The 18,858-nt window shown below is 33.3% G+C and overlaps 1 protein-coding gene across 4 annotated transcripts in view; it reads right to left on the reverse strand.

Moving 5' to 3' along the window:
- LOC113505572 (hillarin) overlaps nt 1-18,858 on the reverse strand; it is a 59,846-nt gene that overhangs the window by 36,631 nt on the left and 4,357 nt on the right. For all 4 annotated transcript variants that reach the window (XM_026888361.1, XM_026888376.1, XM_026888368.1 and 1 more), the window contains exons 2-3: nt 13,062-13,306; nt 7,883-8,072 (exon numbers count right to left, since the gene is read on the reverse strand). In XM_026888361.1, the coding sequence (XP_026744162.1) occupies nt 7,883-8,072; nt 13,062-13,211 (340 nt within the window). In that variant the 5' untranslated portion in view covers nt 13,212-13,306. The remainder of the gene's footprint in view (nt 1-7,882; nt 8,073-13,061; nt 13,307-18,858) is intronic.

Raw genomic sequence — 18,858 nt, forward strand, 5'->3', positions numbered from 1 at the left:
ATATCATGGTACAGGGTAGGTACAGTTGTTCACTCAATATTAATTACAAATAATTAGCATATTATATTCAAGGTAGGCTAGAGATCAGGTATTCATGACGAGAAGTGAATACTCCGCGTTTTAATATTTATAATAAACATATACTTAAATAACTGCTGTAGGAGTATGCGTGTTGCATTCAAACTGTTTAAATGTTAGGCTGTTATGTTTGCCGACTCTACAAAGGTTTTATAGCTGGGCCCCGATTCTGCTATTTACAATGGCCGATGTATTAATGGACATTGGATTATGTTTAAAACTATTAATATTCTCTTAAGCATTTTTCAAACATAATAATTGGAAATTCATTGTATTGACAGTGTGTGTTCCATGCCGTACTGAATTTCCGATTATCGTGTTGGAAGAGTGCTTAGAATAAGACGAATAGTGTGAATTTAATCCAATTGCCATTTATTCATCGCTGAATGAATGGCAATTTTTCCAACATAATAATTGGAAATTCATTGTATTGACCTTGAGTGTCTTGCCGTCCCGTACTGAATTTCCAATTATCTTGTAGGAAAAAATACAAAAAAGGTCGTTTTAAGCCAATTTCCATTCATTCATCGGCCATTGTAAATAGCAGAATCGGGGCCCTGGTTTGCTAATGTCATTCATGGAACAAACCATCATACAAGGCTTGGTGGCTGTTGAATAAAATATTTATAAAATGAAACGTTTATAGAAGTCTATCCTTATGCAATTGATATAAGTAATTTATGATATGATAACGTCGTAGTATTTTAAGATGCTGCTTTACGTAGGTTTGTGTTAAAGGCATAGCGATATCCATTAACAGTGAAATTATACTTTCATTGCATAAAAATTATGGAAATATTCGTATAGGTATATTATGATTTTAACCCATGATTGTCAACATTTTTATTCTGCTTTGCTTTTACGAGATGTGTGATAATCCAGAGGCCTAGAAAACTCTGCCCGTTTTGAAAACCTTCTTAAAGGTTTATATATTGACTTCACTTTAAATCAAATCAGCAAGATGTTAATTTAATGCGAAATTCGAAAAGAAACATTCAATCTAATACTACGTTAATAAACCTACGTACCTTGTGCATAAGAAAAATACCGAGAATATTTAAGTTTAAGTCCGATTCATAAACAAAAACAGATATTGAAAGAATCATAGATAACAATAATGTTTTACTGAGTTATTTCTATAAATAGATTAAAAATAATTAACGATTAGCTCAGTAAAAACTCAACAGTAAAAATTAACATAATAAAACAGCTTCTACATTTAAAATGCGAATTTTCTAAACTAAATTTAACCGCAAGGAGTTTAAATATTTTATGTATTATATTTACATCGAAATCCATTACATAACAACGTACAATACAAGGCAAAATCAACCTTATACCTGGTCAATAAAGTTGAATTACAAATGAAGTCATTAAAGACGTTGGAATGGTGTCAATGACCCCGCTTACTCCATAAGTTACACACTATTTGGTGCCTACATAAGTTAGTCAAAACGGTACGAATAAAAAGTAGGTAATTTATACTTTTTACAACTAGAAACACATGTTTCCCGAACTGTACAATCAGAAACAGATGTCGTTAACAGAATCTGATTTATAAAACGACAGTATTTTTCTCTGGTATGTAGGATTTTTAGTTCTTGGAGCGCTTGTGCCATTTTAAATTGGGTCAGTATTCGATTCGCCCGAATTTAGCTTTATTTATTTTAATTCGGGCGAATAGTGCATTACAAAATTTTATATATTTTTTTCTGTTCAATTTGCCTCGGGCAAATCTGCCTCTAAAAGATATTAAAAATTGAAAGTAGACGAATCAAATCGGGCTACTAAGCCTTAAAAAACCCCATAATTTTGAGTATGCAGTGTAAAAGGTGGGTGAGGAAGATGATGAAGAGAAAGATGTCAAGTCTATTCTGATACATAAAATCACTGAGTAACATATTAGATTTAAATGTGAACAGAAAATCTTTCTGTGGTAGCTGACCTCTGTTATTGACCGTACATATGTCATATTTATTTTATTTTATTTTAATTATTATCGTTATTATTAAATTTTAAGTAAGATTAATCATTTATATATTTTGCATCCGCGCAATCTTTTATTATTGTAAATGGATTATTAATATACTGTCATAATTTACTACATTGATATGGCAAAACCATTTTTTATTAACACTATTGGAATAAGTATTACAAAATTTACATAATTGAACCAGAAAAACATCTAACAATGAAATATATTATGATGTTCTCATACAATAACGATTTTATTTAGTTCTGAAAAATATCATTCAAAACCTTTTGAAGCGAATGATTCTGAAGTAATTATATTTTTGAATAAATAGATCTATTCTAAGAAACAACCCAGGTTTCTAGCAGTAAAGCTACCCAGCTAAACGCTGTCTGTACTTATTCAAACAAATGAAAGTAAATAGATTGTTTTGCTAGTTATTGACAAGCATAACAAATTCATTCGGTAAACGTCTGGACGAAATGTTACTGACATTAACTATAAATAATATTATGAGCTGCCATTTGTACGTAGGTGTTACTTTAAGTTATTTCACTTTAAGTAAGAGTTCATATAAGAAAGCTGGTTTCGTCATTAATGTTCAAGTAAATGCGACACAGAAAATAAATTGAGATATCTAAAAGCTTATGTCTCGAAAACAATGCAAAGAGGGATTTTTATAAGTGTGAAAATTATAGAGCCATATTGAGGAACTCGCGGCTAAACTATAACCGCACACGTTGACCAATCACAGGATAAGCTACGCTTGGTACGGTCGGTGCTCGGATGGATGACCATCTTTATCATAACAAGTGCCTTTGTGCTCCGGAAGGCACGTTAAATTGTGGGTTTACATCTTTTACAGTCGTTACGGGTAGTCAGAACCTAGATTGGAATCCGACCCCTACAAAGTTGGAAAAAGACTAGGATCTGCATGCTCCATATCTATACCTAGCAACCAGCATTTCTCTTTATAATATAAATCCACGGAATAACCACATTCAGTATTCATCGCCTTTCGCAGAGGGATTGCGTTATGCAGAATGTTACACATAGCTCGGAGCCGTGCAATGGATGGCGCAACACAGACTCGATTTAATGTCGTTTATCCCTAAATATGGTTGTTTGTTGGCTTAACTAATATGGTTGTGAGGTTTAAGAGCTAAGGCAAGATTAATGGTGACATGAACGATGTTTTTAGGCTTACTCGTTGAGCTGTTGGGTAACTAGCTATGTAAGTATCGCAGAGATATTTGTGTTCTCAATAAGTCATTGTTAAAGTATCGTTAATATTTTTTTAAAGTGATACTCCTTAGCCTCATGAAATTAGACAAGAATTTATTGATGTCGCACATGAGGTTTTAATCTCACTTATTGTAAGGGAAGCCGATTTCTACACAAGATTTAATGTCAAACAAAATTAAAATAAATAACATATAACTAGGTGTCAGTACAAATTCCTTATTAACACAATACAACATTCTTGAAATCAATAAAGTAATACGAAACAAAAGCTCCGTAATTGAGTAATCGCAAAGAAAAATGCCAATACATATTCATGTCCTTATCAATTTACCTAGTTGTGAGCATTGCGTGCGCGTACACAGGGTACCTGCGTTGAGAAACTGTCGCTTTATTACGTCACCGACCTTCTAAATGTCGTTTACTTAGAATATTTAGGGCAGGTTTCACGGTTGTGTATGAATGAGATCAGTTGTAGTAATCTCGGTTCTAGTTTACCTGAGCTTTATGCACAGATATGTGTGGTAAAAGAGCCAGCCAGAAGGCAAAAGGCTGTTTACCATACACTCTAAGGCAATGCATTCATGCTGATTGAATTAGACGCATAAATCAATTCAGGACTACTTCAAATGAATGAGATATTAATGAATAATTATCTCAGTCAGCCGCAAAGGCTCGATAAGGCTTTCACTCGAAAAACGCACCTTCCACTTCATGCCGCATTAGCTCTAATTGGAAATAAAATGACCAAATTTTTGCTTTTTAAATCTAAACTAGATCATCAAAACTTGGTTCCAAAAAACTTGTCTACACAGTGAAATCGCCCCTTAAATTAGAAACAGTACAAATGCAATCCTTTGAATACTGTGCGGATGTTGACCAAGCTGACGTTTTCGTCACAGATGACGAGAATATAACCAAGCGTAATGTTTCCTTTTAGGATATGACGGCTGGTAAAAACCGTGAGACGTACGACAGAAGAATTTTTGACAAGAAATATAAATGTTTAGGTATTACAGACACTTTGTTTAAACAAGAACAAGAGTCTGGGAAATTTTGAAACACGGAGTAGGTACTAACATTCGATGCAAAAATGTGTAGTTTATTATGAAGGATCGGGAAGTCATAACCCGTCACATTAACTTAATCCTTTAGATATAGCATCAATAAGGTTCATACTGAAAACAATACATGCTGAACTTGTATATAAATAAACAACTATACTGTATCAAGATTTCATGTGTTTTAACTTTAATTTATTTATTTTAAAATTCATTAACATAAAAAAATTCACACATTCAACTTTGTATTTTTAACGAAAATAAATACAATTTATTTTTTTACATTCTCAAGTCTTCTTAATTGCACAATCCCAAATTGTAAGCTCTGGAAAAAAAATCAGTAGCAAAACATTGTTTCCTATTTTATTTTATTTATATTATTATCTTACAAGACCTTTTTCTAAGCGTAAGAATATTATTTATACCAAACATGTTTGTTTGTAGCTTAACGTAATTAACAAGATAACGCTTATTAAATTACCGAGTGTTAATTCAACAAGTTGGATCTAGAATTCTAGACCAGTCTTTCCAGTTGTAGCCTAGTTATTACGTAATAATAAGCCAGCTCAGTATTTATGCACTAATTGTTTTCATTATTATGAGAGACTCTCGAGACTGACAGCCGGTTTCTCGGACGCTGATCAACACAAAATTTTGCTAATCTTCTGTCAAATATTTCGTAGTTAGACAATAGAGCTTTGATCAGCTGATATATGGACTTCCAGAACTAGTATTATTTAAACAATAAAAATAAACCTAGTTGAAAATTGATATTAAAGTTTTATTTTTGTCGATTGACTTAAACTATACTTCAATGAAAGTTATAGTATTATCTAACCATTGCGAATTTGTATTTACTTTTACCCCCTAAATTAAAATAATAACCCGCACAAAAACTTATTTACTTAATCAATTTTGAAATATCCGAAACGAATTCTGAGTGAACGTTAAAAACGAGGTTGTATATACCGTACCCATTTCTAATCGAAGCGGAAAATGTTCAAACTGTCGCAGTTATGGAATTCCTGCATCGCCCACGACGGATTTAATAAACGTATAGCCTAGTAAGTGACCGAATATCTAACATTGCTAACGAAGTAGTTGTGTCAGTCGCTGATTTATGACCAACACACGAGGATACAATATGCTGATAACTATAAATGTTGCCAACATTAGGAAACAATGAACAATTGTATGCATTTGTGTTCTGATCGTGAGAGGGGTCAGTTGCCAGATCGGACTATACCAACACATAGACATACAGATTTGTTAAGAAATTTAACTAATTCTGTGTCTCTGCGGAAGTGAGATGGTGCTATACACGTTCTAAATCGTCATCTCTTTTTTACAATACCTTACTTGAAGAGTGACGGTAGACGCCATGAACGTTTGGTTTAGGTTTGGGACATTTTTGACACATCTATGTGATATTTTTATGTAACTATTAATTATCACATTCATAATTCGTAATTTCAACATGATGATCAAGCTGTGCTAGATTCTTGTCTCCAGTTTTGGCAGGTTATTGTTTGAAGAATTTTGGAATGTGTAAATTCTCTGACATTGACAATTTTCGTATTAATAATAACTGTAGAAGTCTTATTGGGCTGCTAGACATAACCGTTAAAGTTTTGCCTCCTTAGTTTCAAGTAAATTACTTATAACGTAAGTCCGTACTTAACGTAGGTCCAAAGTGTACCTGAGCTTTAGGTCACTGGGCTGCCGCCGACGGAATGTGGCCGGTTGTTTTGCAACAAGTTCTCCCTTCCCTTTCCCCCACACACCGAATTCTCGCTCGACCGCCCGAAGTTAGCCGAAGTATGCCGAAGTGTGCCGAAGTTCAAGAGCTTTCGCGTAACTTCGGGCCTTCTTCGGAAGTGAGACTGGATTCTTGCAAGTTATGTTTGTTATTTATGCCTCCTTGATGCGGATTTGTGATAGACATTTAAGTTGGTAAATAACGGACTCTTGTACAAACGGCTTTAGCACATTCCTCGTAAAATTCTACTGCCATTTACGACTGCGCAGGTTAAATAACAGTTCGGCAGTTATCTGATGGTGACAGACCATTTCTTTATCTTACACGCATCGGCATAAAATATACTTATACGTATTCATATTTTTTTATGCAAATATATGTAAAACGCATGTCAAATGAAACTTCATAATGCGCATATAACAAAATATATTTAAATAATTATCCGTCAAGAAGTCCATAAAAGCAGTGAATCTTTGACTCTTAACAAAAGTCATCGTTTAAAACCCACAACTTTACCGTAAACAATCGATTGAGGTGTAAAAAGGTTACGGCCATAAAGGCTTGACACAAATAACGCTACATTAAAGTTATATGACCGGAGACTAGAGTAACGTGATATTTCGCGCGGGTGACGTCAGAGGCGCACGCGCAGCGGATCGAGCGGGTTTGACGAATTTAGTGACAGGTGAGTGAAGATTCGAGGCGGCTAGGAGCCAGCCACTACCTCTTTTTGTACCGTCGTAATTCATTTGAGATACAAAAAGGTGTATAAAATTATGCATGGGTAAAAAGTTGCACGTGACTTTAATTAACTTTGGTAGCAACTTCTCGTGTACATCAGCAGTTTCATTTATATGGAAAAAGGTGGTTTAACATAATGACTTGTTTATGAAGGTAAACTTTGAATCAATTTGAATGACATATCATTCAAATTGATTCAAAGTTTACCTTTATTTAAAAAATTGTTGTTTTTTTCTAGTTTTCACACAGTGCCTGTCGTGTTTTGAAAAGGAAAGTATTTCATACATTAGCCATTTGATATAGCACAAGGAAACTATTGATTTCTTTTTAGCATATTTACAAGAACAAATTAATTAAATGACATACTTCATCAGAGTTACTCGACACCCTTTATTGTCATAACCAAGCGACACGCGGTCATCGACCTATCATATATGAATCAAATAGTAAAAACCCCATTGTACTAATGACCAACATAGCTTACCATTCACATGGTAATTATGTCAAACGAGTGAACTTAAGCAATTGCCTTAAAAAGGGGGCCTTTGGGACACTAATCGCTTGTTTATTGTGTTCGCTTCGAATACGTAATACAAACGATCGAGTGATTGATTGAATGCGTCGGGTGATTCGTTACGATGCCGATTTGATGTGAAACAATGGCTGCCCTTGCGCATCGGCATTGTCCTCATTTGACCACTGCCATAGCTCTGCGCTTTATGGCGGGAGTTATTTTTGGATTGCTCAGAAATATTCTTATGTTATTTATCCTTAATTAGACAGGTGTTTCTTGGAAGTGTTAATTTATTCGTATTTTTATGTGGCTTAAATGATTTGTTTAAATGTTTCAACGTTTTATCGTTGTTTGTGTCATTTCAAGTATTTTCCTGTAGCTTTTTGGTTGCGTAGCAGGATTTGGGGACTTGCAGAATTAACCAACGTTAGCCATGGAAAAATAGAAAGAGGGCACGAGCAGGCTTTACAGTGGGACATTGATAGGCCCATAATAAAAACACTGACGACACTTACATTCATTATCGTGGCTGTTCCTGGCTAGGCCCCGGATCTGTTCGTTGACGTAGTTGTTGCTCCGGGGAACGTTGAGAGCGCTGCGGATGCCCACGGACGAGTTGTCCAGGTGGCCCGGACCGATCTTAGGCACGTGGCTCGAGCAGTACACCTCTTTGTCTTCCGTCCAGTGCTGGTTGTTGTAGTATGTCTGGGGAAGAAGAAAAAGAAAATTAGTAAATTATCTAACGACGGAATTACTATTACGAGCTCTGTTCATCCTTTTAACCTAGACTGATCAGAAGATCTCTGGAGTTAAAGCCATCGTGAATATAATGTTCTAAGGAAAGTCGTACATGAATGTGGTTTGACTTTGATAGGCGAGAATTTTTTCTTACTATGAAACAAATGCTGAGCTAAGCAAAGTAAGTAGAAGTCGTCTTTTCTCAGTAACTCTATAATGCGTAATCATTCCTGGCGTCTTGGAGTTTATATGAAAATAGCATAAATAAATATGTATGTATATTTATAGAAAAAAATATTAACTGAATAACTGCAACAGGATTCCATACTACAGTTCCAAGCATATAGTTATTTTCTTGGTCTACAGACATGCTGAATGAAGAAAGTCAAAAAGAACTCAATGAAAATTTTAAATTTAAATTATACGGTTCCATCGGTACAGCTGATTCATTTTATACAAATTATAGCTAACACAATAGGATTTTACCAATTTAAAATGGTCTTCAAGCTTTTGTGAAAAGGCAAAAATGGCGGTTCAAGTTGTAATGGATTTAGATGAAAGGGTTTTATAGTCAAAGCGATATGGCCAGTTAATTTGTGACAAAGTGAGTGTTTTTATTGAATTACGCATTGTATGGACATCATGTTTTGTGTCTATTATTATATTTTCCAGTATTTTGTTGCTGTGTTATAATGTAAGTGGATAAGTAGCGAGTTTAGAGATTTTTCAGTAGAAAATTGGTGGATTTTTTTTTCGTGAAATTATTTTTTCAAAACATCTTTGTCAAAAGGATAAACAAAAATCATTTGAAATTATAATATATTGTACAGTACAGCATTGTAAATACATGCAGAAAAAAATGGTATCCAAAGAGGTTTTTAAAATGAGATCGAACTTTGTTTAACCATACTATACCAAAAAGGCTCTATTCAATTAAAATATCTGGATTCAAATTTAGATTTTCGAATGCCAGCAATTTGGCAGACGTACAATAATAACACAAAAACTAGCGCAGTGTGTATTTTTTGGTCTGTTATTTAGGATGCTCCTTTAATTAAGTCATTGAGGTCAGACGATACGTGTCTGTTAATTAATTACGTAATTAAGTTTCTTCTTTTGTCTCAAACTAGTTTTTAACATATAAAACACACACATTGTATCAATTATATGAAACTTTGTTTTAGGATGGATATACCTGCTAATAAAGACGGTATAGAAAAAGGAAGAAGTGAATGTAAGGAAATAATACAACTATCTTAATTAAAGAGAAGAGAACAGAAAGCAAAAGAGTTGTTTCTATAAATATAAGACAAATATTGTGGTCCTCTTTCAATGGACGACTAGATTGAAGGAAATTGAATAAACGCTCAGTAACCCGAACTCGGACGCAAACGGTCAGTATCATTTCCTTCAAGCCAGGATAGTCCTAAAATTATGATATTTAATTAAATTTACACATACCAGTTGGGAAATGTACCGGTAATATCTCAATCAGTATAAACATTTTTAAGAATTTGACGACGACTCCAGTTGATAAGGTCCTTAACACATTACACTTTATAAATTGTATTCTACTCGTAAACTGTTTTTGTATCGGTAACCTTAAAAATGTTTATTTGACTATTTTCCATTCTCATGTAAGTGACGCTTTTTGTCTTCTCTAAGCCTAAAACCGACACATATAGTACCATGTAAGTACAGGTGTAACCAACCTTTAACACATGCGATCATAATATATGCACAAAACCAGGTCAGAAGCACATTAATTGTAAAAGCACGTGTCATGTGCATTTCCCACAACAGAATACGCATAACTGTTAATTATCGTTAACACATCACTGTTGTGGCCAACTTGTGGGCACTGTTAGAAAGTTAAATGTCCAACTTTGTTTTATGTAGTAACGTATAATTGGTAGAATCGCTTTACAAAGGGAGAGACGAATCATTTGTTTATTGCGGTAGGTTTTTGTGCTAGTTTCAACCCTTAAATTATTAAAAACAAGCGTTTGTTTCATGGATACAACAACATGTCAGAATACCACATTTTATCGAATTCAGTTCAGCCGTTTGGGCGTTAACAAACACACACTGTTTTTTGTTTAATGCTATGTTTTCTGAGTTTGAGTAGGTATCTCATATCCCGTTTAATGTATCCATTTACTTTATTATAATAATGCTAAAGAACTCTTCAGTGACTCAACTTTGAATATTACTTAAGTGAAGTGAAGTAAGCTTACGTATTAATATTATAGGATATGTTTAATGTTAAGTGTCATCGCAATATCAAAGCTTTTAAGGGCCATGTGTTGTAATAACTGCAGTTAGCATTACCAATGAGACAAACAATCATGTCAAAGTAGCTAAGTTTAGAAACATAAAGCAGAGATACTAGAGTTTAAAAAAAGTTAAAATCAAAATATAGTCATACTTTTACAAGCTTTTGTCATTGCCAGTCCTAAATCATGAGCTGTGCGGCTGGTTGGGTCCAAAACTAGTGGAGCAATCCCAATAAATAATAATATGCGTGTGTAAACCGTTGCTTCATTTAATGAAACTTTAATTATGTTTCACCTTTCTCAGTCAATCTGTCGGTCTGCAATCCAATCTTGCAAGATGAATTAATAATACTAATTTTCGTTTGTAGAACCAAGTATTTTAATCCACGACTTACACTGTATGGTGTATCCCCAGATCTTATAACTACTATGGCTAAGTATTTTTAAACAAATTCCCTTATAAAATGCAACTGCAGACCAAATTTTACTGATTCAAATAAAAAACAAACCTGTTGTACTGATTTGGTAAAATCTTCATAAATATTAATCATGTGATGTCTGCATCGATACTGGTCTCACGGCTACCAAAATTCGTTAAAAAAAACTGTTGCAATTGTAAAAGAGAGATGGTTCTCTACGGCGTATATTATGCCGTCTCTCTTTAACTGCAATTGTCTTATTTTAAGAGGCAGGACAGGATCCCAGAGTGTTTCATAATATTACAAAGTTGTGAACAAGATTCCGGTTACGGAAGTGAATAAAGATATTACTATAAACACTCAGTGGATTGTCGACTTTCTGCACAGTTTGTTAAATGGTTGATATCTAAAAGTAAGTTCGCCGTACTATAAATTATATATTATTTGTATGATAATGTTGCATTGCATCTGTGTACAACCCATATAGTAACAAGATGCAACTTATTCAAACAAAGTGTTTTGATAATCATTTTAAAGCGATACTACATCAACCAATTTAGAAACAACATTTTAAAATTATGTCAATAATTTTGACGACCATTAAAATTTGCTAAATTATTTATTACTCTGTAAGTCAAGATGAAGAGAGAACTCAATAAAGCTAGAAGGTATGAACAAGCAACGAGATAACAAAATGTGTATGTGTGTGTAATTGCACCTTTATGCATCTACCACAGAATGAATTACAAATATCAACTCAGCTTTTTCTGAATCATACTGGGGTCGTTTTAGTATTACAGAACATAACTGAATACTTTGCATTACATGGAACAACTGCCAATCAATGAATCAGTCAGGGTTTTGTAACTCATTACCTAGGCCACCCAGCATCGTATAGTAAGTTTGTGTGTACGATCAATCATTTTCGTCCCCTCTAATACTTTTGACCGGCGTTACATATGATGGTATGGTAATCACAAAAAGCTGACAACTCAGCAAGGTCGTCCAAATGCCAAATGACGGTATTGGAAGGTCACGGAGATGAAGGCCGACCAGCGCGAGGATAAGGAAACAGTTCTTATATTATTGTTTCAATATTAAAAAATATTACGGTAATATAAACAGCTGAATATTAATGTCAATAATTTTATTATGCTCTTAAATGAGATAGCGTGGTAAGTCATCGAAAATCTATCATTGTTTTGGTGAGTAAGTTTTTGTAAATACTCATAATTACTGATGAATTGTTTTCCAATACAGACATTTATTTATAAGTTTAACTTTTGTAAACAGAAAAAAACAACGTTTTAAAGAAAGTAGCTACCAATACGTAAAACATGAGCGAACTAACATTAGACAATTGCAACTTCCAAGAAAGAAAAAAAAAACAAAATATCTAGGACATTGCTGAATCTAACCTAGGATTTGAGACAGACTTTGTTTTTCCTGAATAAGATTACATACTAACTACTTAGGTTTAATATACATACTACGTAGGTTTAAAAATATCACTACACATTTCACCAGAGCACTTTATAGAAAACGATTCTATCACCAATTTTAGACTAGTTATTCAAAGATCTTACCACGTATTTTCGTAAACCCTATATAGTTTGAGGAATTTGATCCTGTTAGCAAATGAAGCAGCTTTCGTGCAGATGGTTACCGTTAGCACAGGATAACATCAAAACATAAGCCTAGTATTTCTACTAACTATCAATTACTGTTGCGGCTGTCGTATCACAGCCGTGATGAATGAATCGGCTTTCAAACTAAGATTATATTCTAGAAGTGGAATAATCGGTATCTAAAAGGGTGGTGATTGATTTTTGTAAGAATTAAGTAGGTATTTGAAGCGCAAGTGAGAAAATTACATTGAATTCGAATCCTTTTTGGATTTCGTTTGTTTTATTGTATGTGTGTTCTCGTCTGTCTGTCTGTCTGGTTTGTTTACGTTTTACAGTCATGAAATGCTTCACGCCAGTGCGAGAATCAACACAAAAGGAAATATTGATGAGTGACTTTAAAACAGTCTTGTTTTGGAATTCTCCGATGGCAAATCAGCTCAATAACTGTTGTTTAACGAATTCTAATATACTATGGACATAAATAACATTTTTATTCACTTTCATTTTGACGAAGTATCTTTGTTTGATTAACTTTTCAAAGTTGCCTTTTCAAAGGCAACTTTAAAAACTTTTTGAAGTTCGACTTTCTATTACCATTTTAATTCTATTAACGTAATTAATATCCAAACTCACCTTTAACGTCAACTTGGTCCCACAAACAGCGCATTTGAAGCAGCCACTATGGAAAAACGTGAAGTCCTTCAGCGGTCCAACCCTATCGACTTGGTAGACGATCTCGTTGCAACGAAAGCACGTGCTCTCGTAGAAATTCGGCCGATACATTGTAAGTAACAGCTGTTTTCACGACATAATAACAACACTAGGCACAACACTAACGTTTTGTCACTTCACTATCATTTAAACACACATTTGGATGCCTGTAACAATCTCGTATAGGTTAACTGTAAGTTCTTCAATTAATTTAAAAAAAGCAATAAAGAACACTTTTTAATTTGACACAAGATTCGCTCGTTGGATGTTATCAAAATGTTTTTTTTTTAACTATTTCGCTACATTTTACATCTTAAAGACAATATAGAAGTCTTACGTTACTCGCATAGCCGCTAGAGCATTTTACAATCACGGGTGGAGTATGTACCGTTTAGTATCCAAATTCATGGCCAACCCTACTGCGGTCACGCGACGGTATTGATCCAAGATTCCCCTCAAATGACCAGTCCATTGACCTGACGTGATATTATACGTTCAATATTTAAAAGCTTTCGTAACTTTATCGTGAATTGCTTCATAATTATAGATCCGGCTGATAGATTACTAGTGGCACTAAATAATATTCGCTTATTTCGGAACAATAATAAACGTAAAGATTGTTAGTAAATTAATTTTCAATCTTATTATTTGTTACAAGGCTAGATAATTAACAAAACCTGTATTCATGTCATTCAACAGTTTTTTTTAAGTTCATTCATGTTCTAACATTGAATGACGGCACAAGTAATTAAAATAACGATGCAAATAACGTCGTGATCAACATACATACCGTCAAAGAAAGTGTGATCAATCGACATATGATCAGCATAAACAAAAAGCGACATCCTAGGCGCCTACCACTGACGTTTAGAGTAAAACTGTTGTTATCGAGGAAGCGGGACAGAGCACTACACGAATATAGCGGCATCTCTTTCTATACCTACGAAGATTTACTTTAAGAGGTACAGTAAGTGTACTGGTCTGGTAATCTGAATACCATACGTACACACATGCGTGCATGCATAAATCTTAATGAACAATGCTAGATCTAGAATGCTAGATACAAATACTATCGGATGTTCGTCATAGCGTGTTTCAGTTCATTTTTAGAATATTCACGACTGTTTCTAGTATTTTTCGCGTGTTAATTTTAAATTGGATTTTAGATTTGATGTAAGTGGGATGAAATACTAAAAACATTTTCACTTTTGAATTGACTTCTTACTGGTGTTTAAATACAGTGTACAAAAAGTTAGAAACTTTTTTCGTTTTAGTAAGGAAACTACTCATTTCACTATTATTAGGAACAGAATCTACTGCTAATAGATACGGGTATTAGAATATAGAATAATTATTATAAGGCTAAATAATAAATCAGAAGGTAAATGTAATGAAAACTTATTAAATACGTAAGAGACCACCTCTACTCCTCGAGTCATTAGCGATCGATGTAAGAACCATAATACAGTTCCAGAAAATAAACAAAACTCAAAAAATAAACCACGTTTAAGGATATTTGTATCAAAAACTAATTTTATTTACTGTAAATATCACTTTCGTTTCCACTATTATGATTAATGACATCCAATTTGACGTTTGCTTTTTGATTTTCGCGCCGCGCATGCGTGTTGCGGTCACTCATTATGGCTGCGTTCCGAATTAGTCCTGCTTTGGAAAGCTCATTGGATTTTATTTACGTAAATTTGCGTTTACCCTTAATTTTTTGGTGAAGTGATTTTTGAAGCATCAATAAATAATGTAACTTAGAGATATCAATTTCAACTTGAGTACGTTGATTGATTTCCTTAAATTACTAAATTCCTTTCACGATTCTCTATTTTGGACCACAGTTAAATCCACTTGGTAATCGTTTAGATCGACCTACCACCACGCCGCGCCGGTTCTCAATAAATAACCAGCTATAAAACAGCACATACCAGAAAAAAAAGAGCACACTCTAATTAAATGGGAAAAATATACTCTTACTCTAACTTTACAGGCAAACACTAATATTTAATTTTACTATTCAGTATGATGTTGAAAACAACCATAATCATAATTGCATCCTCGTCAGGTCACTTACGTATTCAACCGTCAATATTACCTTTCGACATCGAACACAAATCATAGAAACGTGCCGGAATAATGATAGCTTACGATATTTATGTTCCCCATACGTTTTCTAAGACAAAGTGTCTACTACTACCTGCTAAAGTAGGAGTGTGGAAGCGAGATGGCGTCTTACATCGTGTAGAGCGCTGTCTCGTTCTAAAGCTGTAAGACTCTGTAAGTGTGTCTCTATGTATTGGTATGGGTTCGAACTATGTCAATTACAACGTGTTGGTTACCGATTAACGATGCAAGTAGCACGATATTGGTATAAATGGTTGACGAAATATGTTATGACAGAGTCATGTGAGTTGTAACAATTGATTGAAAAATTTAAGTATTTATCGATTACTTGGGGGTTCGAATATTGATACGTACCTAATCAAGAAAAGATTCATACGATATTCTGAGTTGGGATCAGAATACAGAACGAGGTTATAAGAAATGAATCTTCTGAGTTTACAAACATTTATTATTTAAATAGGTAAAAAACATTATTCATCTATCGCTAAATTCAGGATTTCAAGTTACTCTAAGATTTTACTTTAGATCTATTTTAGTTTGTTTGATAAAAATGTATGAAATATGGCAAATCTGACTATGTAAGGTAGACTAGTGGAGTTTACGTAATCTATTAAAGTAGGAAATGACTGTAGCTTATTGCACGTATGTTACATACGAGTTTTACCTTTACCATTTTTAATACGAATAGGCTTAAGGTATTTAATAGGTATATATGTGATTTTAAATTAATTTTATCATTTTTTTACCAGGCAATAGCAATATCTTTCACCCATTAATTCTTATTCTCCGCCATATTGATTTCCAAAACTATTGATTACTAGTTTATTTTTTGTTGTCATAATAAAAATTCACATTCAATTTGGTAATAGTCTACGTTACGTTCACCATCATTGATGCGCTTTATCTTCGTATTTCTATTGGTTTTCGCATCCAACTTTTCTTCGATTTTAAGTCTAATACCACATTAAATCTTATTTATACAAATTACACGTTCGAAGGACGACCTATACTCACTGTTTTATGACTATACTAATTAGGCGATTAGTAGACTGTTTATGTAATACCGATAAAAGCACAGATGATAATAAAATACATTTGCATCACTAATCAGTCGCTAATTAAAAATTTAAATAAATTAAATATTTCTACTTTTATTAACACATCAATCCCTATAATTTAGCATAAGTGCGGCTAATTATGCCAAACACATAATAAAAAAATAAAATAAACAAAACATGGTGCTTAAAAACCCAACGAATTCTACTTTGAATATCGAACGTTTAGCATTCTATCTATGAACGTTTCAAAATAAACTCAATATTTTTTTTTTAATGACGCTTTTTTCGTTTTCCAATGCGCCCTTTGCTGTGAATAGATACTTTTTTTACACTGGTTAAAGAAGTTGTTTAAAGAGTTATACAAAAAGGAAAGATTTTATCAGGCTTTTACTATTACGATTTAGTACATGCTGGGTTTAACCAGAGACGGTTAGTAAATTTAAGGCTACAGAGTATGTTACACCATAAATAAGTAACGGTGGTATACGAACAGATACGACAAATACAAACAAGGTTACTGTTAAACATGTGTTTAGCTACAGGTGTCACTGAAGTACGATATACACATAATTTTATTGTTGGTACGAGTACTTACTGTTGGTGTGTATAGTTCTCACGTGTCTACGTATACGTTGTAGGACTTAAGAGAGAATATTGTGCACGTTAAGCTTAATGGGACAGGCCAGTAATAAATTATTGAAGACTTTTTTGGGTAATTTAAAAAAAAAAATAATTGAATCATTGATTCAGAACTGTCAAAAATTACTTATATCTAAACTTTTTACAATGAATTACTACTATTTCAAAAATAGATTTTTTTTTGTTTTGAAATACTGTTTTAAATCTATTATAAACAATAATTACGTGTATTGCTATAAAACAACGTTTTAGTGACAACATTGACTGACAGTGCAAAGGCTATTTTCGAGTAAATAATAATTATTAACACCACAACTCTACCGAATCCAAAATAGTTAAGACAACCGTGGGATTAATTCATTAATTACTCCTAGTTTTTGTTTTACAAAGATAACATTAACAATTAAGTAATTAGTCGCAAATAAAAACCAGTTTAGAAAAACGTTTCGATTTTATTTTGCTGAATTCTCAAACCAAAGTTGGATATTCTATTATGTTTAATGTTTTCGATATTTATAATATTACCGGATCTCGTATCGTTTATATTCTGTAACTAATTAGCATTATGTATATTAAAATTAACATCAGGCAGTGTCCAATAGAATGCGGAATTTAATTTTCGTATTTGAGAACGACCTTGCTTAGATTAAAGGTAACCTTTATGGTGTGAAATGCCACATGCGCTAATCAACTTATGATAACATGAACTAAAAAAAAACGAAGAAAAAATACAAAACATGATTTCATTCGTTTTAATTATGTAATAATATTTACGAGGGCGTTTTCATTTATTTTTGTAATTGTTTAAAGAATGGTATAGTCGGACTCGCGGTACTGAATCAAATAGGCCAATGAAAAATAAATTGGTTGGGTGGCAAATAAATTTCATTCGAAACCAATAGAAATACATGATCTGCGAAAATTCTGAATATCTAGTTTTCACAGTTTATGAGATAAAGCATGGTGGCAGACAGTAATATGCTTCCATTTCCCTTTGGTTACAGAATCCTTAAGAGACAAGGATTTAATAATTTTATGATGATTAATTCTCTCCTAATCTCCTAAAAATAGAGCGAACGCTAGTGAGCATTCTAAAAAAGGTTTCGATTAAGTAGGTACAATACAATCGATTTTGAAAGCGACTTTTCATGGTGACGGACGTAGGTGAAGTTTTTGGCCAGCGTTGGTCAACTCCGGCGATACTGCGCGGGCGTGGGCGTCGCGTGGGATGACTATGAATGATTCCTAAAAACTACTTTTACTGATTTCTTAATGGAGTAGGTAGCAGGTGCCGTGTTGTTGATATTTTTTGTTCTATTCGGTTCAGTTTTTTTTTGTTTTATTTGTAGATCAGCTGGATTTTAGAGTACGTTTGCTTTGTATGTGTTTGTCGTTGCATTTTTTGCGTATGTGAACGTAACAACGTTCATAAACTTAATCAATATAAAAAGTCGATTTCTTATATGAATACTATACATTCGTAACTTTTTATATATCATTTTTCAAGATTAGTCAAAACGCAACCATTAAAACTGAATTTATAACCGACTTTTAAAAAAAGGAGCAGGTTCTCAATACTTCTGTATTTTTTATGTTTGTCACCTCTTTATTTAAAGCTACTAAATGGACCAATTTTGTTAATTAGTTTTTCATTACGCAAAATAGCTGCTATTTAACCTCATAAAATCATAGAAAATACGGCAAATCTCAACAAATACACAAAAATCTATAAGAAAAGCCATTTTCAAGACTACTTTAAACCTTTACTAGACAATATAAACTGAACATTTACTTACATCACCAAGGAAACAAGTAAAAGACTTCAAATCGATTTGTTATAAATATAATGTAATAAAGAGAAGTTCAAGCGAGGCTAATCGATGGTGGTT

Source organism: Trichoplusia ni, chromosome 2 (genome assembly GCF_003590095.1).
Source record: "Trichoplusia ni isolate ovarian cell line Hi5 chromosome 2, tn1, whole genome shotgun sequence".
Classification (NCBI taxonomy): Eukaryota; Metazoa; Arthropoda; class Insecta; order Lepidoptera; family Noctuidae; genus Trichoplusia; species Trichoplusia ni.